Genomic DNA, 23,524 nt, shown 5'->3' with positions numbered 1-23,524 from the left:
ACTGTAATTAATCAATGCCTTGTAATATCATGATCGTTTTCGGTCTTTATTTTAGGCCCGTTATGTGGGCATGGCATACCTTGTACAAGCAGGTGTCAACAATTTCATTGCAGACTCTCTCAAGATCATCCGTCACCTCTAGCCTGGACCTGACAAACTCGCACAATTCTTCATTGGCCATGACATCCCAGATGCCATCACAAGCTAGCACAATGAACTCATCTTCTGCCTCAGATCTCTCCAATGCATTCACCTCAGGCTCTGGAGAGACCAGCTGCTCCGTGGGGCCCTTTCCATGCACACACTTGTAGTCGAAGTCTCCCAGGGCCCGGGACACAGCTAGAGAACCGTTAACTCGCTGGATCATGACTGAGCCGCCAGCATTTTGGATCCTCTCTTTTTCCAGTGGGTTGCTGGGCTTGTGATCTTGTGTGAAGAAGTGCACATTTCCAGCTCGGGTGAGGAGGCCCCGTGAGTCTCCACAGTTGATGAAGTAGATATGGCTGGGAGAAATCATCACTCCTACTGCAGTGGAGCCACTGCGGTCCACACCGTGTTTCTTCTCAGAAATGGTCCGCATGTGCTCATCGATCTGCAGGAAGCCAGTGCGGATCCCGGTCTTCACACTTTCAACAGAGGGTTCCTCTTTCAGAGCATTCTGGAAGTCTGGGTTGCTGGTGATGTGCTCGAGCAGGTGCTCACAGCAGTACTTGGCCACCTGGGACCCAGCATGACCATCATAAACAGCAAAGAAGGACCAGGGGTCGAGACCGTGGGGCAGACCAATTACAGACGTGTGTGCATCCTCCATCTCGACTCTCCAGCCCTGCATACTGCTTAGACCATAGTGCAGGTTGTTGCCGTTACCGTGGGCATTGTGCTTTTCCATCTTTGGCTTGTCCAAAAACGCCCCCATTATGTTTCTTGCCTCAACACCTGAAAAACATTAAAAGAAAAGTGTGTATGTATATATATATATATTATGTATGTGCGTGTCAAGCAAAGTTATGCTTTGAGCGATAAATGGCAAACGACGCATTGCTCTAAATGTCTCACAGCATGGGACATTGAGTGTCGAGGACTGATACTGTCTGCGACTTGCCGGCAATGTCGCCAGGCAAATGTAAACACGGAAGTTAATATGGTCTCTCATATTATTTTTAACATCAGAAATAAAACTGATGTCATGAGAGAAGAATGAGGCAACTAAAATCTAAATCACTATGATAATGGTACTGATCGCAAATAATATTGCATGTAGGGTTTGGGGATAACTTTTCTTGTGACCACCGCGCTCTGACTTATGGTGTTACCCATTCAAATCATATTATGGAAATAAAGGTAATGGGTGGCACACACCAAGACTGCGTTTTTGAGGAGCAATTAGGGGTAAAATGTCATGCTCAGGAGACTTGGGCACATGGGTTGGAACAAACCAGGGACCTTCCCATTCCCATACATCTGTTTGGTCCGCTGATTACCTAGCGGGTTGTTAAGCAACAGTTGATGTGTAATGCTAATTTCATGGATCTAAACTAGCCTTTCTTGGAATTAAATTCAATAAGGCTTAATATTTTAACCCCAAGAGTAATCCCAGTCCAGCAAGTCGGGGTGCGTGTGTGCATATATATATATATATATATATATATATATATATATATATATATATATTCTACAAAATTTTCAAAAAGCCATATTTTAAAAACCCACTTTCTTTCTTTATATAATGCACAATGACAAGCACTTAAAATTACCCCCCCCCCCCAAAGAAAAATATAAGTTAAGTAAAACAGATGGCACCGTTGTCAAACTTGTCATCCTTTTATGGCAAAAAGATTAGCATCTTGGAGCCGAGTTCAGGCAGGCACCCGGCTCAAGTCTAAAAATAGTAGACTTGGGTACATATTTGGCTACATTGAGCACACTCCGTTAGCATAATCAATCTAAAAGACCACTGGGTATTACTATTAAAGCTAACGTGATAAACGTAAATAAACAATATTCTATATTTTGAGAACACCGGGCAGCATCTAACCCCCACAACGCAGAACAATTCACTAATAACACTATACTCATTGCCGTTACTAAAATAATTTTCCAGTGAGGTAACTGGTCGGTCACACGTTAACTTCAGTACAGTTTCTGCTGGAATGAACTGTCAACACAACTAGCGCTAACTCATTTGACGAAGTGGTTAAAAGGCAATTCATTGATTCAATTATATGGTTTCTCCAAGACAGTAAATAAAACTTTGAAAAGTTAGTTCAAATTAAACTATACCTTAAAAAGCAGACAAGCCAAAATAAACAGACACCTTCTTCGGGGTCGCTTGCTCTTCATGGTGGGCCTTGACCCTTGACTGGTTTCTTATTTAACCAACAGCCTGCGCACGACAAAAAAAATGTTTTCAACTTAAAAGTGTCGACGCGAGTCGCGTGCGGCCGTTGCTGATGTTTATTTATAAATACATCAGGTTTGTCACGGGACACCTACAGAGGGGAAAAAGGCTCGCGCGACTAAGTAATATAAAGCAAATGTATGGGAGCCAGCGCGGCCTGCTGCTGGTTGCCGATGCTAGCATGGTGCTAACTAACACAAGCTAACTAACGTCCCTCAGTGTCTTTCTTACCAAAACTTACCAAAATATCCAGACGCTTGGTTTTATAACAGCACCAGAAGATGTGACAGTTGACGACAAAGGACCGCGGTTCCACCGCCCGGAGAGGCGACACCGACGAGGCGAGTTTGCGGTAGGTAGGTTAGGTTAAAAGTAAAGCAAGCTAGCTAGCTAGTCAAGCTAGCAGTCGTCTCTCCAGACTCAGTGCATATAATGTGTGAAAGTGCGGAACTCCCTGTTCTTCGGTGAAATCCAGGGACACATTACTTTATCAAAAGTAAAAGGTATATTATAGTCAAATTGAGTCTTTAAAAATGTTGGGCCCGGAGCTGCTGTGGCCAAATTAGAAGCCGAAAGGGTTTTTTAGCCCCACAGCCTCTCCACTTGACAGCTTGACAGCTTGCTAGCTAGCTGCTGCTGGAAGAACCAAACAGAAGGAGGAGAAGACCCGGATGTTGCAGGTTGCGTACTTGAAAAGCATGACATCATTCCCAACCAACCGAGCTCTTGACTTCAGTGGCACTGTGGCACCCAGTCTCTCTATCTCTCTCTCTCTCTCTCTCTCTCTCTCTCTCTCTCTCTCTCTCTCTCTCTCTCTCTCTCACACACACACACACACACACACACACACACACACACACAACCCATAAAATTAACACTTTACTGTGCATTTCTGAGAACAAGACATAAAGGCCCAGTACTTTCCCTCAAGGGATTCCTTGAAAAAGAAGAAATATTTAAGAAATATATCAAATACGATAATGTACATAAATAAAAAATAGAATTTTCAATAAATATAAATATTACTTCCACACGTGCAATTCAGTATAGCCTCATTTTTGTATATGGCTATTGTTTTTTTTTTTAAATGAATTTGGTTTCTGTATATCATATATCATCATCATATCTTTTTTCCCCAATATGTTCTTTATTGTAATATTGTATTTTGTAAAATATACAAGATTTCTGTCTAGAATAGATATATGCACCAACCTCACCAGGTAAAAGCACAAATGTAGTTGACCATTATTGTTTTAACACAACATAAACAAAGACTAGTATTTGTTTGTGGATATGAATTGATGCTGTGGTGACTTTTTATTTTATTTTTCTAAAATACTTTATTACAGTTCTTGCAGAAACTAGTCACTCATTTAATCCAGTGTTTTCACACAATTGTAAATATGTAATATTCATAAATACTAAACAAAGAAACTTTATTTTGAAAAGAGTTGAGGAAGGTCATTCATAGACACTTCTTCTATATGTGTAGAACTGTGCCTATTGCCTAAGTAAGACATTTAACCACAATGCTCCTATAGGATGGATTATACGCAGAGGACACATGTTACATGCAAATGTAGAGACAAATCGTCTGAATTAATTATTGTTATATACTGTATTATTATAACAATATGGACCCTTTCTCAACATCAAGGATGCTTTAACTGGAGAAAGTTAGTCCAACGACTACTATGAGAAAAAGTTGTCATAGAATGGAATTTGTATTGGGTTCAATGGTTGATTGGCATAAACGCTGTTACGCAAGTTGTCATTCCTATCTGGGGGGATAGGGATGAAAAGTTGTGGTGTTAAATTGTGTTTAAAATATACAAACAAAGGCTTTGATAAATAGACAGAAAGGCTGTGCTTTTATTCTTAGATGAGTGAGTATTCATTGTCTTATTCATCATCTCTTGTTTTGGTAAAGTGCATTATTGTCTCCACCAGGCCGAAGGCATGGGTGGCTGAAAAGTGAAAACTATGTTTTCTCCACTGTCCGTCTGGCCACCCGTCCATGTGTTGGTCCGTCTGTGTACAGCTAATCTCTGGCATGTTGGTCCGATCAACGTGAAACTGTGCATGCACATACTCCCTAGATATATACCAGAGCAGAACCTCTGCCACAATATTTCTACATCGGCCTGTTATAGTGCCACCAGAAGGGCGATTTGTACTCACAGATTTAGCTTTTTCTTCTTTTTTTTTTACACATCAGCCCTCATTTATCAATGGAGTGTAAAATCTGCCTCAAATTCGAACGTCGGTTTTGGAGTACACTCACGTCGGCACCGCATTTATGAAGTAATCGCAAACAGCAAATCCTTCCTTAATTTCTTTCCTATAGTTGATAAATCTGACTGCTGAAATCAATCTGGCACGCCCTATGAAATCAAGCCTCGCCCTCATTTATGCGACATGAACAACTACAATACGACCAAACAACGTATATGGAAACCATAGTTACATGACAATACAATAAAAAAAGTTTCCCCCGCCCCCTCACCTCACCCCCCCCCCCCCACACACGCACGTACGCATGCAGCAACTGTCACTGTGTGTTGTTAGTTGTATATTCAATTATTAAAGTCTTTATTCATTTAATATACAACAAGATTAGTGAACGAAAACCTGAACCTGTGAAGCATGAATTAAATAAAAAATAGCTCACGTCATTGGAATGAGTTTGGACGCGCACAGCCTGTGACAACCGCACACACACGCTGCTGTTTTGCAAATAGCTGCATCTCCTCCTAAACGATGACAAGACGACGAGGACACATACATAACTCGAGAAAGACATGGGCCTGCTGTAGATTGCAGTAGCCTACCCGTTGGGAGACTTGACTCATAGTTGCAGCACTGCAGTCTCCCTCAAATGATTAACTATTCCAGGGGGGGATTCCAGCACAGCCAGCGCAAATCCTCTATAGGCCTACCGGCTACCGGTATGCGCTCATGCAAAACACTGTTTAAATGGCTTAAGCATCTAACTTGCAACATTGTTTTTAATTGCGCGATTTGCTTGTAGACCTGCACTTGGAAATATCCTACCAATTGCAGTAATTCCGGCGTGCACCCATATTTGGGCGTACACCGCGTTGATAAATGAGGGCCATTATCTCTATAGTCATGTGATCAAGACAGATCTGTCTGATTTCCCATATTCCATCCTGATTGGCTAAGATTGGCTTCCAACGTTTGCCCGTTTAGAACAAAATGCCTCAAATTATGAACATAGCGTCCCATTGCCTGAAACTTTGCATGCACATTCCCACTATAGTCCAAGGAAGAAATGCCACCCTTTTCACATTGGCCTATCATTCGATTTTTACAAAACATATATTTTTATATTTATATTTTGTCCAAACATCACACACATCGGTACACATTATCTCTATAGTCATGTCATCAAGACAGACCTGGCAGATTTTTCATATTTCATCCTGATTGAAGATTGACTACTACCTGGCCTGGCTGGTGGGGACCTGTGCTCAGTACATTGTTCTGGTGGAGAGTAAATAAGTACATTTGATTTAGCCTACTTAAGTACAGTACTTCAGTACAATTTTTAGGTATTCGTACTTTACTTGAGTACTTCTACTCCACTACATCTCGGATCCAAATATTGTACTTTTACTCCACTACATGTTACATTCTGTATAATTAGTACTTCTATATTGAGAGTATTTCAGAGTATTTCTATATTGCAGTATTGATACTTTATCCTGGTTCTAGTAGCCTTCGCATTCGGCATGGTTCTAATGAATTGAATTCAGAATCATAATAATCATATTTATCAAAATCCACCATGTGTAGCCTAATATACAGGGACTTGACTTGGAGCCATTGTTTTGGTAACATACTGTATATCACCCCTATTTACTTGGCTAAGAAGACCACACATTTAGTGAAATAGTGAACAATAGACATATGAAATTGCATTATATGAAGTCAAGACAAGAATAGTAGTTATTCTATCTACCAAGTGTGATCACGTGTAAAAGCAAAGGGTGGTCGGTGGTGGATATAGGGAAAAGATAAGATAAACAATAAGCAATAGCCTACGGAAACTAATCAGAAAGTTCAAAAGATGAAAACCTGGTGTTATTTGATATGGTTAATTAAAAATGTCTAGTAGCCTACTTTACCCAGAATACAGCTCCTCTATATCGCTTATGGAGGTGAGTCAGGTGACAATGATAAGGGCAATAGATTGTCTATTTTTGACAAGAGTAGGCCTACCTGGCCCAGTCTGCCAACAAGAAGGCTGCAGTGAATAGTATGCTTTTCAATTAATTAATTCCAAACATTTTCTAAACGTCAGTATTTCATTACATGTTTACATATTATTCATGACAAATATTTTAAAACGCAAGCGAGACTGACAACATAGACACGTGCTTTTGCCCTGGTAACACCACACCGGAAGTGACGTGATTAATTTGCGCTCAACAACATAACATCCGCACTCATGATCTCTTGAGGCATCCAGCTGCAGCACCACTCATTCTCATATTCTAAGTGCAACACACTCTTTTTAGATGGACTGTAGCCTTATTTCGGCATTGTACTATTGTATATCACTTTACTTTGTGATTCAGTTTGTGCGTTTCATTTTTGCGGATGCTGACTTCACTCTATTATGGGCATGTATTGTGGGAACAAAACCAGGTGAGGTATGACTCCGTTATAACTGTTTTAATTATCAGCTGGCTGTTATTACCAGTGACGGATTTAACAAGTTGGGGTAGGTAAGGGGCTCCAAGCAAAGCTCAAGTTTTACTTACTATGTGCTGTAGGCTATTCAAGACCGCTCTCAAAGAGCACTTTAAACGGGTAGCTGCAATTCGAAACTGGCCCCTGTAAAAAAGTTAAAGTCCCCGTCCCCCCCCGTCCCTATTTTACTATACTATTTTACTTATTTTACTGTACACGTTTCCCTTTTTTCTAATGTATATATGATGATTTCCCTTTTCATTTTTGTATAGAAGTGTATATTTGTATCTTAGTGCTTTTTCTGGTTTCTCCTCTTTCTCCGGATTTTGTATTGACCCTGTACTTTTCTTGAACTGTACCCTGCATTCTACAAACTATATATTTCATGCGTTATAGGCCCTGCAGCAGTCACTAGCACAATAACTGTCTTTTATTTTGTCAACGTTGCCACCCATAGCCGGTTGCTACTCTGCTGGACCTTGTACCTTGAACCTTCCTGACAATGATTATTTTGTAACGGGTTCAACAGATTGTGGGTTGGCAAAGCTTCAGGAAGCACTGCATGCATTCTACTGAAACACTGAATAACCAATCTCACACTTATATTGAGCGCAGTAAATATTGAGCCCTGAAATTGTATTGGTTATAAGTCTCAGTAAATCATGAGAGGACTCCTGATTTACTGAGACTTAACCAATACAATTTCAGGCAAGACAAAAAAAAAGTGGTCTTGAGACTTGAGTCTCAAGGATTACTGGGCTGGCATAGAATTTATTTGGGCTATTTGACTTTTGATTGGTCCACTTCACAATAGTCTAACAAAACTCAATTTTGACAGTTGAGGAGCAGTGTAGACTAGTCACCACAAACACAACAAATACATATGTAAACATTAACTTTCATAAATCATAACCACAGAGACCAAGTTGAAAGGACTGGTGGTATGGATCACCGGAGCCTCAAGTGGCATTGGAGAGGAGCTGGCCTATCAACTGGCAGGGTGTGGCTCACGCCTGGTTCTGTCTGCCCGTCGGGAGGAGGAGCTCAGTAAGGTTAAACTTCACTGTTTGGGTGAGTAACATATTTTTGATGAAACAAAGCCTGTTGTATGTATGTATGTATGTATGTATGTATGTATGTATGTATATGTAGAATAGATATAGAAAACAAAGCAAAACGGAACAACATACAACACAACAACAATTCACATACATGAATCATTGTGTTCTAGATCTGTTACTGTGTAGGCCTACTGGTAGTTAGCGAAAACATGAAAGCATGTGATTCTTCTCCATTATGTAATTCTTTCTCAATTACTTCTTCCAAGAGTGTTCCAACCTATCAGATCAGGATATTTTTGTTCTTCCCCTCGATTTGCTGGAGAGGACATCTCATGAGGAAAAAACAAAGGCTGTTATCCAGCACTTTGGCAAGGTAAGGCAACTGAAGCTATTGCAGCTGATAATAGTATAATGCATTAGTTTGTCTGTTTTTGTCTCCTTACAGAGCTATGTGTATGGGTGGGTCCTGGCTGGCTGGGTGGGTATGAGCATGAAAACAGCTGTTTTTCACCACCTGTGCGCAACCTAACACACACACAAACACACACACAGATATTAACTGTATATATGATGATTTCGGGTGTGCCAGTACAGGAACTCCCCCCCCACCCCGCCCCCCAAACCCCCACACGGAGTTGCACCACTCACTTCACACGGGTGTGATTTGTAATATATCACAGGGATTGCAGTAATCTCATTAAACCATAATTCTTTTTTTTAGGACAGTTAATTCAGATAACATGTCAAATAAATACCACTGGTTGGTTGGTCAACCAAACCATGCATTGTGTCACCAGTCGTCAGAATCATTCCAGTCGTCTTACTCCCTGGTGCTATGTATGCTTTTTTTGTATAGCTTGATATCCTGATTAATAATGCTGGCCGTAGCCAACGCTCTCTGTTCCTGGAGACCAATGTGGACGTGTACCAGGCCTTGATGGAGCTCAACTTCTTGGGAACAGTCTCACTCACCAAGCAGGTGCTGCCTCACATGACGCAACGAGGGACTGGGAGTATTGTGACTGTGAGCAGTGTAGTTGGCATCGCTGGGGCACCCCTGTGCACTGGATACTCTGCCACAAAACATGCTCTTCAGGTGAAGGAAGACTGCTTATCACTTGCAGCGTAATTATACAGTTATAAACGGTTGTTTTTAGATCTTTTTTTTACAAATTTACACCACATTTTCAGATAGATAGAATTTACCCATCCCAGCAGTGGCTGACATTAATTTGGCACATGGGGAACAGTTAGGGTTTAATTGTCTTGCTCAAGGACACTTTGACACATAGACTGGGTTGACTGAGGGCGAACCACTGACCTTCCGATTCCCAGTGTCCTTAACGAGGCTAACCTTTTTTTCAAAAAACATGGGCTATAACCCATCGTTTTTTTCATTTTTTCATTTTTTTCAAATCCTCAAAAATGATGAAAAACGGCGTGCCATAGTATGCCGTACGATATGGGCTATAGCCCACGGTCCAAAATGATGAGAAACGAGGCTAACTTTTTTTTTCAAAATTTCAAAAAACATGGGCTATAACCCATCGTTTTTTTCATTTTTTCATTTTTTTCAAATCCTCAAAAATTGCGGAATTGCGGAAAATGCGGAAATGGAAATTGCGGAAATGGAATTGCGGAAATTGCGAAATTGCGGTAATGATAATTGCGGAAATTGCGGAATTGCGAAATTGCTGAAATTGCGAAATTGCGGAAAAAACACTCAGCAAATTCTCCGCAACACTCCGCAATTTGCTAATATTTCTCATCCTCCACAACACTAAATTTTTCCGGTAAATACAACACATTGAGCAGGGCACTGCAGGGAGTTGAACCCCGTTCCGGTAAACCAGAAGTACGACACCAGTGCCTAAATGCCTAAATTGTAAATGATATGAATGAGAGCAATCTGTTGACTGATGCCATTCTACAGGGCTTCTTCAATTCTCTCCGTTCTGAGTTGACTGACTTTCCAAAGATACTCATCAGTACAGTGTGTCCAGGACCTGTGGTGTCAAAGATTGTCGAGAATTGCTTTACAGAGGAACTGGGAAAGGTAATGTTCTTTATTACACCTCTCTCTCTCTTTTTCTCTTCACTTTAAATACTACCAGTAAAGGTGGAAAATCCCCCCAAAAATATATAAAAAAAACAAACATGACGTGAATCCTAGACACAATAGAACAACCCAGCTATCTACAAGTATCTACACAGTTATCTACAAGTGCAAGGAAGGGACCCAGGATTTCCCAAACTTACTCTCAATGTGTTTCTAATTCTCTCTAATAAATGCCTAGCTAAGAAAGTGGTACTGGTAAAGGCCACCAAGTGAGCTTTGTGTTTTGGTAGTGTTTGGTATGTTCATGTTCAAGATGTAATTTGGCACTGCCGCACTAGTAACATGTTTTCTCTGCTCTTCATTTTCTTCTTTACCTAAGTCTGTACCCGAAGCAGGGAACCAGATGCACAAGATGTCCACAAACCGCTGTGCGCGCTTAACCTTGGTGGGCATAGCCAACGGTGTCCAAGAAATGTGGATCGCCAATCAACCATTCCTCCTGATCTATTATCTGTGGCAGTATGCTCCCACTTGGGCCTGGTCCCTCACAAATGTACTGGGCACAAAAAGAGTGAAGAATTTTAAAGCTGGTGTGGTACGTATCTTGTATCTATACAACTTATTTTAGTCATTTCAGTGGAGTGGATAAAGATGGTTACCCCGGCGTAAAGTGAGGCTAGATTCATTGACTTATTCTCTTGATTCTTTCCCTTTCAATTGGTTATACATAATAAATCCTGGCACAGCTCTGTTTTCAGAGTTCAGACTTTTTTATGTAGAGAAGCAGGTACTGAGAATCAAGACCTAGGTTTAGAGTAGACTATATCTAAGTTTGTGTATGGTCTGAAAATACTTGAGTAAAGCAGATGCAGCAGACATATTTAGACTAGAGCTGTCTCTTAACAGCTAGGGGGCTCAGCTGTTACTGACCTTGCTTCAGTATGATGAAGAGGAGGAGGTGGCCAGGGTATGACTGAATACACTTCCCAACGGCACTGACTGAGCAATGTGTCTGGTGGCCTCTGCTGGACAGTGACAGCTGACGGCCATACAAAAAAGGTCATGTTCCAGTTCCACTTCCAACTGGTCAGATATTTAAGTGTCACAGGAGAATGTTACAAGTTGTTTAATGCAGGAAGACTGGTACGATGATCTCCCACATATACTGTAGCATCATAAACTAAACTCTGATGTGTAAAATCAATCTAAAAAAATATATATATTAAGTTAGTGCTGGCCTGGGTCACCTCTTTACAACTCAGTTCTCTTAAGGCCTGTAATAAGATAGGATTTTATCAACATTGTGCTGTTTTGATGGGGTTAGTAGTTTAAGCCTACTTTTTTTTGTAAAATAAAAACACACTGATGGACATAGTCCACTACTCCATTCTAAGAAAGAGTTGCTAAACAAGTTCAAGTACAATGAGCAAATCTAGGCTATTGTTTTACACATTATATAGTAAACCAAGGCCAACATAGAGTGAAGGTTGTGTATGGTATTTCAGTATGTTGCATTAGTGTTATTTCAATGATTTACCATAAGTTCTTACCAAGGTTCTTCTTTTGCAGGATGCAGACTCTGCATACTTCACTAAGCCCAAGACCTCCTGACATCAAAGAGGGAACATCATTATCCTAATAATTACTCTATCGTTGATTTTGCCTGCAGAATGTTAACGTTTTGCCTTTCTAGTTAAAGGTAAAACATTTTAGGCTACATCAGCCTGAGGAGGGGGGGGGGGGTGGAGAGGGGGTTTAGCATAAGGACATCTTATATCTATAAATTCAAAGGAACTAGTGCTATACCTGTTCAGAACGTGTGACATTTTTTTATTTTTTCCCCTTGAGTATTCTTATACTTTAATATATTAGTGCCCCTCACTTCACACGGGTGTGATTGTTTTAGCCCTTTTGTAAAAAAGTGCGTTACAAATATAATGTATTACTATTAATGTAATAAAATGGGAAGATTTGCTTAGTGAAACAAATTGCTTTCTTTTTTGTCAAGCCATTTTATTACAAGTATATACTTACACAAAATCAACAATCTCAAACTTTATATACAGGAGACCCTGGGGAACGCCTTGCTCTAAATTGTAAACAAGTGAACTGTAAACAAAACAAATATTTACTAACCACATTACATATACTGCAAAGACAAACCCAAGGCACATCCATGAATTCAAACTTTCTTAATAAAACAGTAAAGTCCCTTTTTTTTTCTTTATCAGGGGATGAGTTTCTTTGTGAAATATGAGAAAACAATCAACCCAGAGGTATTATGTTGATATCTCTTGAAGGGAGCGGTGGGCAAATTCAATCACTAATGATTTTTTATCTACAAAAACCTAATTTTGTGGGAACCAATAAATGGCACAATTGCTGTGGTCTAAAGTACAAAATGTTCATATGTATTATATCCACTAATGTACAGTTCCAAGAAATCACTAACGATTGTTTTGTTGACTGAACTTGTACATTTTCAAGAATAAAGACTGACAATACCACCGTGTTAGTGTGGTCCAGGGAATCCTGCACTGCAAACTCCTAGAGTTAAATGAATACTCAGGAATGTATACAGTGAATTCCCTAAAAGTCGAACCCATGTAAAAAATGGTTAGAAGCAGGGCAAGTGCAGAGGGGCAGATGAATAAATGGGGTACCCAAGAGGCGGGTCGGCCGCCTGAACGGTAAGGTTCCTCAGCATGATGGGGTGAGCTTGGATGCTGTATCGTTCCTCGTCATCGTTGGTGGCATACAGGAGTTCCCAGGACAAATTGGCCCATTGTCCACGCACACCTTCTCCATTCAGACGGCCAACCTGCACCAGCTGCTCCTGCAGGGACAGCACTCGTCCCGTGTATGTGCCCTGTGGAAACAGGACAGTAGTGAATGTGATGTTGCATTTGTATTTTACTTTTTTTTTAATTATATTTTTTATCACACTATTTTGTAACCCATTTTTCACCCCTGTGTCAATCATCTACTGTGATCCTGGGCTCTACACACCCTCTGCCAACCTGGGGAGAGCAACGAACTTAACTCTGCTTTTTTTGTATTTTACTAATGCCAATAGTAATATATATTTTTTATCAAAACAAAATGCCATATAAAGCAATGTAATCAAATCAGCAGTGCAGTGAGAAGTAAAAACATTTAGGGAATCAAACAAAATGTAAAAAAAGATTATTCATAGAAACTAAGGCATTTTAATAAAAGTAAATTTAATTTAACTTAAAATAAGAATGATGAGCAAGCCCGAGTTCCTTAGGGCAGGCACGTCATTTCAGAGCCGAGACGCCCCGACAGCAAAGACATGGCTCCCCCTTGTCTTCGGTCATTACTCAAAAACAACCAGCAGGTTACAGCCTGAGGCCCTCAGGATATGCAAAGGTTTATAAAAGGGGTATTAACCATTACACTTTTAACCAATTAGCTCAATATCCTGAATTGCTACGGCTAGACAAGCTCTACTGTATGTCACTGATTCAACTAGAATGCAAGTGTGTCTATGACCGATGTGTGTTTGGTTACCATGGTGAGGTCATGTCCTAGAGAGAAGAGGAAAGGTTTCTCCTGAAGAACACTGTCATGCCAGCCTCTCTCCGCCACCAGGCCAATGTACCAGTCCCTGTCATAGTTCTCCAAGGTGCTGAACAATTCCTCAGGGCTTTCTATGGGGCCTAGACTTGCCTGATCAAACAGCAGCTTGAAACTGAACCTGAAGGTAGAAAAACCAAGCAACAGGAAGAACATTTAAATCAGTTACCTTTTTTCGGTGACAGAAATGTAAACAGCGTTTGTGGGCAATTGCCTATTTTAGTTGCCTATTTTACCTAAATGCTCTAAGTGCAATCTGGTAAAGTTCTTTACTAGCAGAAAGCCAGTCAAGTCCTTCTGTCCATGGTACATCTCCACAGTAGAGCCTGTACACATAGCTGGGGCTGGTGAAGGTGGACTCAGCCCCCAGGGAGATGAGGCACGACAGAACCACTTGAGCATGCAGCTCCCTCAGTGCTTCATCCTCTTTCAGGGCCTTCGTCATGTCCTCTGAGTCTTCACCCTGCACGGCGGACCCAAATCGCCCAAGATTAAACCGAAACCAGTCCTCAGGGAACAAAGACCTGAGCTGCTGTAAACGCGATGGTAGCAAGGGGGCTGTCCACCATCCCTTAGGCAGGTTGAATGCCTCAGACTGTGGACAGCTGAAATTTAAATGAGGGAGTGATGCAGGACCTTCTGCAGAGCCCTCTGGGTTCCGGCCCTTATCCACCGCTGGAAGCCCAAGGCCCAGTCCCAAAGGCTGCAGTGGCTGCAGGGCCGAGAGAGCCATGTTTTCAAATAGACTGTCCATCTCCACAGAGCCGGGCAGAGAGGGTCCCGTCTGCAGTGTTGTGTGTCCCAGCTGAGCCTCTGTACTCACCAACGCCACTGTTCGCCTGGCCGGTTGGGGACCAAACAGGTCATCCTCATCTGACCAGTCACCAAAGGAGGTCATACTTGAGCTGTCCTGCCTGAACTTCAGAGAGGACACATTGGACTCCACTATGACAGCCTCCGCAGGCTGGTTAGCAAAGGACTGGGCCAACTGGGAGGACTGGGACTTCCTGCTGCCACCTCTTGGCCCTTCTTCACTTCCCCAGATAAAGCCTTTTCGCTTCTGAATGCAATGGCGGAGGAGCAACCAAACCAGTGCTTTCAGAAAATCATCCTGGAGTTTCCTCAAGTTGTCGTGAGAGTCGATGATGCCAGAAAGCACATTCCTAGCATCAGAATAGACCCACACGGGGAGGGCAGCACAAGGGCTAAGGGCATTGCCCCAGTGCAGGTTAAGGCCCTGGGTAAAACCGAGACGCTCTGGGCGCTCAAAAGCTCCTTCAAACACCTCGTCCACCCGCCGTGCTTCCACCGTGTGGCAGGAGGTCTCCTGCAGCTCCAAACCCTAAAAATCAAAGTAATTCAATTAAATGTCACAGCACGGCAAATATTTAGTCCCCCCCCACCCCCAACATGGAACCTCTGCCTTTATAGTACCTTAATATTGACTGTACAGTACCCATAACCTCTCTCCAGAATCATTATCCAAACCATACGGTCTTGGAACCGACCAAGGAAGTGAGAGCCTGGGGATAAGGAACCTATAGCAGGGAGAACAAAACACAACATCAGCCATGCATGCATCTACCATGTAGTGGAGAGATGTTGTGATGTGGGGATTGAGGGCAAGGAAAAAGGAAGCATACATAGTATATACATAAGTAAGAGGCCCCTGGTCACACAGCCCTTTCATTTTGCATCAAGAGTGTCTCTTGGATAACTTGGCTGCTGGATGAGCTGCAGGGTGACGCTTACCATTTCAGTTCTACAGGAAGGTCATGATACGGTTTAAACTGGCTGACTGCACAGAGATCTAAATATTGAATTCTTTCTCTGCCCTGACTTTCCATTAATCTCTGAATATTCATTCGCCTTATGGGAGGCGACTCAGAGAATCCCTACGTGGTCTTTTCAATTTTAGACAACAGGAGGTAAGCGGACAGACGTTAATTTCAGTATGGACAAGTGGCGGCAGAAAGGCGCCGGTAGCCTTTTTTGTTTTTAAGTGGACTCAGTATTTGCGTGGCTCAAGGATAATGTCATGTCCCATAATGACAACTCGGAATAGTCACAGACACCACCTCATGATGGGAAGTGACACGCTGTGCTCGCATACTTCGTTCCTGCTCATTGCTCACTGATGCACGAGCTCCTATGTTGCACAGGGGCCAAAGGAAAGAACGGAAAAGCTAATGTAACAAACTACCATCTTGGTAGACTGTGAACATTAAAAGACAAAACATTGGTCTGAATTATACATTACAGCTAAGACACCCCAAGCTCACCAAGAAAACAATAAGATTGAGTGATGACATCATTGAAGATCATATCCCCGCCCCCCCCCCCCTTTCTGTTTTGAGTCATCAAACCATAAATAATTGAGCTTGTACTCGGCGACACCATTTCATTTTTTGTCTCTTGCCCCCTCCCGACATCACATAAGAGTAGAGCACTGTAGAAAAATCCAGAAGCAGCTTCGGTTGGCTTAAGAGTATTATGAGGTTAATCGTGTGGAAATATTTGGATGTAATGAATACAGATCAGAGCCATTTTGTTCGGGTCACTTCACAGGAAGCACAACTGGATCCTGCAAGCTTGCATTACTGCCAGCGGCTCCACAATCTACCCAAGACAACATTCCTCTTAATATCAAACCAAGAGAGGTACTCCTTCCTTCGATGCTCTTTCATCTGCATACGGTCCCTGTTTGACCCTGGTAAAGGTTCAGTGTCACAACCTTTAAGAGGCAACGCGTACTGTTAAGACAAAACAAATTCTGAACACTACTGGAGCAACATGTATACCTCTAGTGCAGCATGATAGTGAGAATTCAATTTACTTCATCACCAGTAAGGAGAAGTAAGTACTGGCAAAACCCCATACATTTAAATGCTAAGCACTTATTGTGCTATACTGTGTTTTGCTGGTGACTGAAAATTGATACTTACAGAAATAAATGTTGAGTTACTGCGGTAACTTGAAGTGAAGTTCAATGTACTATTTCTATGAATGCTTAAGTGAATTCTCATTACAATTAAACATGTACTGCAGATCAACTTCAAATTCACAAATACTGTTGAAGCACTCAACTGGTAGCCTGGGTTCCAGCTTGAATCGCTGCGCTCCGTGATTCCGAATTGACACTCGCTACTCAGTCTGGACAGAGGCTGCTTGACTCTCATTGCATAACGTCAACTGTTATGTAGCCACGTTGTTGCTGATACGTCATCAGCCAGCTCCACTCTGTCCATGCTTCTAACTGTTGAAAAAAATAGCGTTGTTCAAGACTTGAGTAAAAACCTACGGTAAAAAGTAAACGATTCAGTAGTCCACCGTCCGATTCAGTAGTACAAAAAGAATGACGGCTGTGTGGGGTGAGTTTAATGAATGATAAGGGGACGTTGCAGGACAACAGCAGTAGCTGTGCAGTGCGCATTGATACGTCAAACTGGTGTTTTCCTCAACCTGCACCACAGACCAATCAGAAGCCACGGTTCCATTTCAACCTTTCATATGGCCCGACTACCTTGCAGATTAGGAGACCGTCCAGAGTCAGACTGAGTTGTTTAGTGACATTTTCAGATCCACGGAACCCAGGCTACTCAACTGGTGAATGAGTGGATTGTGCTGACCATTGTTGCAATGTCTCCGGTTCAATGCCGGACAGTCATCTTTCCCCCTGGCTACTCTCAGCATCCAATCTCTCAACTCTCTTATCTAAATGACCCAAAACATCTGTACAACAACTGTAAACATCACTACTCTGGTGAGGTCATATTATGGGTTGCAGTGGATGTCCTTTTCCGGAATGTTTTATGGAGAAGCTAACCAACTAACCAAGTGAGCCTCTGGCGAAGGCCCCCCTCAGAGCAGTGGCTAGACTTCCACTCATCTGCTGGTAGAAGATGGAGTCTGGACAAGGACAGGCGGTCCCTACTGGTCCCGGCCAACTGCGCTGAGGCCTGGGGAAACCGACCAGGAATATGGGCAGAGTGAAGAGGGGCAGCAGAGGGGCAGACAACACGGCAGAGAGGGTCACCACAGCCAGGAGCAGAGGACAGAGAGAGGCATTCAGAGCCAACAGGGTTCCAGCCGACTGACGTCGCTGCTTCTTCTCTGTCCAGGATGTCACCAAAACAGTCAAGGTGAACTTCAGCTTGGCCAGGAACTGCACCAGTCTGTCACATAGGAGGCCCACCTGGCAATAGACAGTAAAGCAAACATCAAGGGCATGGACTCAGAGAGAAGAATGACAACTTGACAAGCATCACCTGCCTTATTTTTGAGTGGTGCCTCCGCTCAATTACGCAGCTATGTGTGTCCCCATGTATGTATGTCTATGTGTCCCAGCACGGAAAGCTGCAACACGATAACTCATTTCTCGACCGTTTTCGGAAACGGGAAGGCTCACCGGAACCGGGCCAGCCACCCATCACTTGGAGCCCTACCGATTATTTAACTTGTTTCCAGTTTTGTTTATTTCAATAATCCAGGTATAAATTATGTTTGTTTAGATTAGAAGAAAAGGTTTTAAGCGAGTAGTGAGCAACTCTATGGAAATATAATCAATTTCCTTATTGTTTTTAGTGTGTGCATTCAGTTAGCCCTATACATTGTCTGGGTTCTATGTTAGCAGCAAAGCCAAGACAGAAACACATTAAAACTGTATACTTCAGTATTTGTTTACTTGTATTCAACAATGTTATCGCATATCACGTTTTCCTAATATCGTGCAGCCCTAGTTTTCACTTTGCACCCTAACTACGCTGCCTGGCCCCTTGTAGTACAAAGCATGTACAAAGCAATTCTATCCATCAAATCATCAGTACATATTCAGGGTAAACTATAAACATCAGGAAATACATTTTGATGTCGTTAATTATCTTTGGTTCTAGAATGAACCACCATTTATTTTTGTTAGTATTCTTCTTTTAATTTAAAATACATTTAACTGTGAATTTTTAATTAATTTTAATCACATAACTGTTACTGTGCGTCAGTGTACCTCAGGAAGACCTTCACAATTCTGATAATACAGATACGTTACAAAACAAAGACCATCAGTACCTTAGTCAGCGAGATCTGTACAATTCACAGATAATACAAGTGATTATAGCACAACCAGTGAAAGTCTAATGGTGAATGATGAATCGTTGAACTTTAAAGAAACTGTGTTTACTTTAGTCAGGACAGCTCACACAGTAAAGTATATTTTCATGAACTGCCCTATTGTTGTACGATGGTGTTGCACATCAAAAATAGCCAAACAAAAAGTTTACGTGCCATGACACTTAGGGTGTGTGAACAGGTTATTGGTTGGCTTGAAAGTGATCCAATCAGCTGAGGCTATGAGTCCCCTGCTCATTTCTACTTACTTATTTCCTCTGACATACAGAGACCACCATAATGACTGTGCAAACCTTTGATGGTCTGATTCGAGTTAAGTCTGATGTTGTCAAATCTACGCCTCAAGTCCGAGTCTTGTGACCTCAAGTCCATGGTCCTGAGATGTGGTGGGCTGATGAATAACTCTTACCAAAAGAAGCTGGACTCCAGTGCCCAGACTGTCCCATCCTGGCAGAGTCCTGTCTCCAGCAACCAGACGCACCGACACTACGACTACCATGTGGAGCAGTGCATCCTCAGAGCCCTGCCAGACCTACACATCATCCACAGAGCAAGTCATGAACATTCATATCTACCGAAAATAGCAAGGAGTTTGCACAGAATGTAAGTTGCAAAAAAGTGAGTGAGTGAGTTTTTACCACTCTAAATGCCCGTGTGAGTCCCACACTTAGGGAAGCTGTGTGGAGACGCTGCACAGAGCTGTCCATAGACAGGAAAGCAATCATTGCAAATGGAGACACTGTAAAGTTAAACATAGTCAGTACTGTCAATATTAAAGGGTAAAAACACTTACATGTATAATGCACATCCATTGCTGTACTCTTATTTCAAAGAAGACAACTGGGCCACAACTGGTGAAGACTACCCCCCCTTAAGTATATTTTGCGTCCTAATTTAGTCACCAAATCAAAATGGTGGTTTGTTGAATGAATTGTCAATTCTCAAGAACAATTCAAAGTAGGTGTGTCAGTGCCAGCGGGCATAATGCTATGCCATTACCATTTCAGTTAAATTTGAAATGCATTAAAATGTCACTTATGAGGGCGCTGATGGCCTAGTAATTAAGGCGAAATATAGGCTCTAATGCGAACCCAATGCAACTCTCTGCCTCTCTCCCTGTTTCCTGTCTATCTCAACTGTACTACCATATCCAAATAAAGGCAGAAAAATCTTAAACAAAAAAACGGCACATGGTGCCTCTGGAATCAGTGCACAAATATACACAGGTTGGCAAAGGAAAACACCACTTTAACCCTAGCATCCCTATTTCATGTCATGTCGGTATTGGCGTAAATGTTCAAAAAGTTCACAATGCAATGTAACGATATGACCACTGAGATTATTTTCCCCACAAAAATATGGCTTAGATGGCTAAACAGCTGAAAGAAAAACAAAATAAACATTTGAAGAACAGTTGAGGTTCAACATTCAAGGCTCACCGAGGTTGAGGAGGAGCCTTCTGACTGCAGCTGCAAGATGAAGACCCCGACACTTCTGCTTGAACACCGGTACACTGGTCATGCCTCGTGGGTACAATGGGTTGATTAGCACCCCTCCGAAGACATAGGCCCCCTGGATCTCTCCGAGAGCCCAGCAGAGGAAGAAGAGCGCAAGGAGGAGATAGCTGACAGGAGCCTGGGGTCCGCCAACTAAGCTGTGGGGTTGAGGTGGGCCAAGGAAGTGATGCAGCAGCCCAGCGGCCGCCATGGCTGCCAACAGCAAGCACAAATACAACAGCATCTCTCTGCAGCCCAGACGCCAGCCGAATGAAGTGGGAGGGGCCGGCGAAGCCCCCCTCCGCCGTCCGCTGTCCCTCCACCCGCGGCCCACGTTGGACCTGGTGCAGAGGCTGCCGATCTGGCTGAGGTCCAAGCTCAACAGAAAGCCCATGGAAACGGAGAACAGAACCACACCCAGTGTGGACGGGATGAAGCAATTGCACACAGCAACACCAACAGATACAGCAAACATTACCATCAGCCTGCAAGGCAGAGTACACACACAAACACACACATAGAGTTGCATTGTTAGCTTGAAAATCTGTTAAGAGTATAAATTAGCCTTTAGAAGGAGACTGCAATATGCCACAAATACTGACAAAAAGAACAAAAACACAGGCTTTCTTAAGTGAATGAATTGGGAGATTAAACCAAATCACCTGAGGTTGCTGGACATGGGTGAGCCCCCCAAGCCAAAAACAAGAAACTGCTCCATGCCCCAGAGGAGCAGGGCGTCCAGGGGCGACAACATCCCTAGTGCCCACAGCAGAGGTAGGAGTAGGAACACAACATGGAGCACCTGACTGGCCAACTGGAGTTCAGGCACATGACCTGTGAACCTGAATGGAAAACAACAAATTCACTCAAATATTGTGACAATGGTCCTATGCTTGTCTATTTCACCAGATACGTTTTTATTTAAAAAAATCACACCCGTGTGAAGTGAGTGGTGCAACCACTGCTCCTGGTGCCGTTTCGTGCTCATACCCAGACACCTACCCAGCCAGCCACCCACCCAGCCACACACAGCTCCGTAAGGGAGTGGTTGCACCACTCAAAAAACGTTGTGGTCCTAAAAAACCTGGAAGTAAGTTAACATTTTGAGTTTCCCTCGCCATTGATTTCTAAGCATTTGTATTCATGCAGAAAATTACTCCCCGTCTCTGTGTGACATGGGTATTGGGTATATAACTTCTAAATCTAAACTCTCAATGTATAGCAAAATAAAAAGGGGAAAAAAAGATGACTTCAATCTTGTTCAACATAATGTGACTATCATAAGCCTTTTTCTGTACAGAAACACCATTGAAAATCTGTCATGGAATTCCATGGTGGAATTACCTTTCTGAGGTTAGCCTACAAAAAGACATCACTAGATCACATAGGTTACCTATCCGCCAAGTCCACAGCGATGAAAGTGAAGATGTAGAGGGGCCGGGTGAGCGGGGTGATCTCATAGGTGTCTTGAGCCTGGAAAGTGGCCGTCTCCGTAGCCGTGTTGATGATGAGTGAATATTCGGCTATACACAGGGTCACCCAGCTGAGGATGAATATAAGCAGGGACACACCCATACTGCCATAAAGAGCAGTCAATCTGCCTAGGAGCAAGTACCACGTCCCAAAGCCACAAAGAACCCCGGCCAGAAGTGTGTGCAGCACCACGTTCAGACCAAACCTCTTCCCGGGGGCGATGAACCTGACGGTCTCTGGGCCGACGCAGTGGGTGAACTCCACCTCTTCCTCGTCAGCCAGGACGTTGGGCGCCCCCAGCCTCTCCACCGTGCCGCTCCTGCGTGCAGCGTAGAGTGCCAGGGCCTGCACGCCCACCGCCGTCCCAAACATCAGCATACCAGAGAGCACCGCGGCATGGACCTCCTGCAGCACCTGGATTTGGTACAACAGGCTGCCGACGCCTCCAAACAGCCATGGCGTCAAGAACAGGAGCGCCTGGTTGACATAGACGTAAGACGGGGCGCAGTATCCCAGTTTGAGGCGCGGACCTCCCAACACGGTCTGGGGGAAACGCTTCCAGAAGAACTCCTGCTTGTATTCATTGAGAAGGGGCACGTCTGGCCCCATTCTGACCATGCCCTGAGGGGTGGCAGGTCATCTCCTCACAGCTGCAGCACAGCTCTCAGTCATCCTCCTGGAAACAGTCAAGACGTTTGCAATGAACAACAAAGTATTTTACAGACTGACTGACTGACTGACTGACTGAGAGACATACGTCAAGTACTAATTACCTACATATGACTTATAACGTAAACAACTGGAAAAACACATGCTGACTATGGACTTATCAGTGTTAAACACATTGCTACTGTGCTTAGATAAAAGGCAACTGTGTTGTTGGGTCTTGTAGCCTAGCAGCAATATCCCAGTAACGTTAACACAGCACACGTTGTGATATTAGTAGGAATACAAAACTAGCAAATACATTGCCGGCTAGCCATCAATATAGTAGTACATTTTACCAGGACTCAGAATAACTAAAACTAAATACAGGCAAACTGTGTTTAAGCTCTATCGTTGACTCTGTTTCCATCTCTGTTTACTCTGATATTTAGCTGGTCTGGCTAGCCAGCCAGGGTTGTTCACCAGCCAATACATAACAGCGACGTCAATAGCGAGGCATTTGGGGATAAATTAACTTACCTATAACAATAGAAATGTCATTTGGGAGAGATGCCTTTCATATTACCGGCAGCATAATAAAATCAAATGACAAAAACAGCGTAGCGTTAGTAGCTAGCTGCTAGCTAACAACATCGGCTAGCACACAAGCACACCACCAAGCAACAACAGGATGACGCGCTGACATGTTGGGACCAATGGGAGTGCCGTGGAGTGAGCCTGGAGCAATGTTTTTCACTGGTCCCATAATATGTCTATGGTCCCAAACTTCAGGTTTACAGGAGGAAAGAAGTGGGTGAGATTTGATATTTTTGTGCAAGCTCTCTAGTGGGGTCGTACTCGTATCTGATATTTCCGTGACCGCGGAGAGCATTGATTGATTGATTGAAATATTTATTAACAGTTTGCAGAATTACAGTACATTTCAAGC

General features: G+C 42.9%; 3 protein-coding genes across 4 annotated transcripts in view; 1 reads left to right on the top strand and 2 right to left on the bottom strand.

The window, feature by feature from the left end:
* The window catches only part of ppm1aa (protein phosphatase, Mg2+/Mn2+ dependent, 1Aa), a 30,584-nt gene extending 27,556 nt beyond the window's left edge, over positions 1 to 3,028 (bottom strand). For both annotated transcript variants that reach the window (XM_080784411.1, XM_080784412.1), the window contains exons 1-2: positions 2,640 to 3,028; positions 80 to 936 (exon numbers count right to left, since the gene is read on the bottom strand). In XM_080784411.1, the coding sequence (XP_080640537.1) occupies positions 80 to 916 (837 nt within the window). In that variant the 5' untranslated portion in view covers positions 917 to 936; positions 2,640 to 3,028. The remainder of the gene's footprint in view (positions 1 to 79; positions 937 to 2,639) is intronic.
* Positions 3,029 to 6,862: 3,834 nt separating this feature from the next.
* On the top strand, positions 6,863 to 12,426 carry dhrs7 (dehydrogenase/reductase (SDR family) member 7). Its single transcript, XM_080784418.1, has 7 exons — positions 6,863 to 7,072; positions 8,036 to 8,188; positions 8,445 to 8,551; positions 9,035 to 9,274; positions 10,112 to 10,234; positions 10,617 to 10,832; positions 11,807 to 12,426. The coding sequence occupies exons 1-7, from the start codon at positions 6,943 to 6,945 to the stop codon at positions 11,846 to 11,848; spliced, it is 1,011 nt and encodes a 336-aa protein (XP_080640544.1). The 5' UTR covers positions 6,863 to 6,942; the 3' UTR covers positions 11,849 to 12,426.
* A 137-nt stretch (positions 12,427 to 12,563) lies between these two features.
* On the bottom strand, positions 12,564 to 23,254 carry pcnx4 (pecanex 4). Its single transcript, XM_080784417.1, has 11 exons — positions 23,116 to 23,254; positions 21,851 to 22,606; positions 21,120 to 21,299; positions 20,401 to 20,942; positions 19,600 to 19,700; positions 19,371 to 19,493; positions 17,672 to 18,032; positions 15,272 to 15,375; positions 14,074 to 15,179; positions 13,772 to 13,958; positions 12,564 to 13,106 (listed from the first exon to the last, which is right to left on the bottom strand). The coding sequence occupies exons 2-11, from the start codon at positions 22,546 to 22,548 to the stop codon at positions 12,855 to 12,857; spliced, it is 3,654 nt and encodes a 1,217-aa protein (XP_080640543.1). The 5' UTR covers positions 22,549 to 22,606; positions 23,116 to 23,254; the 3' UTR covers positions 12,564 to 12,854.
* Between the last annotated feature and the right edge of the window lie 270 nt (positions 23,255 to 23,524).

This window comes from Protomyctophum bolini, assembly GCF_963924005.1.
Source record: "Protomyctophum bolini genome assembly, chromosome: 15".
Lineage (NCBI taxonomy): Eukaryota > Metazoa > Chordata > Actinopteri > Myctophiformes > Myctophidae > Protomyctophum > Protomyctophum bolini.
Note: the sequence above shows the minus strand (reverse complement) of the source record. Positions and strands in the feature narration are given on the sequence as shown.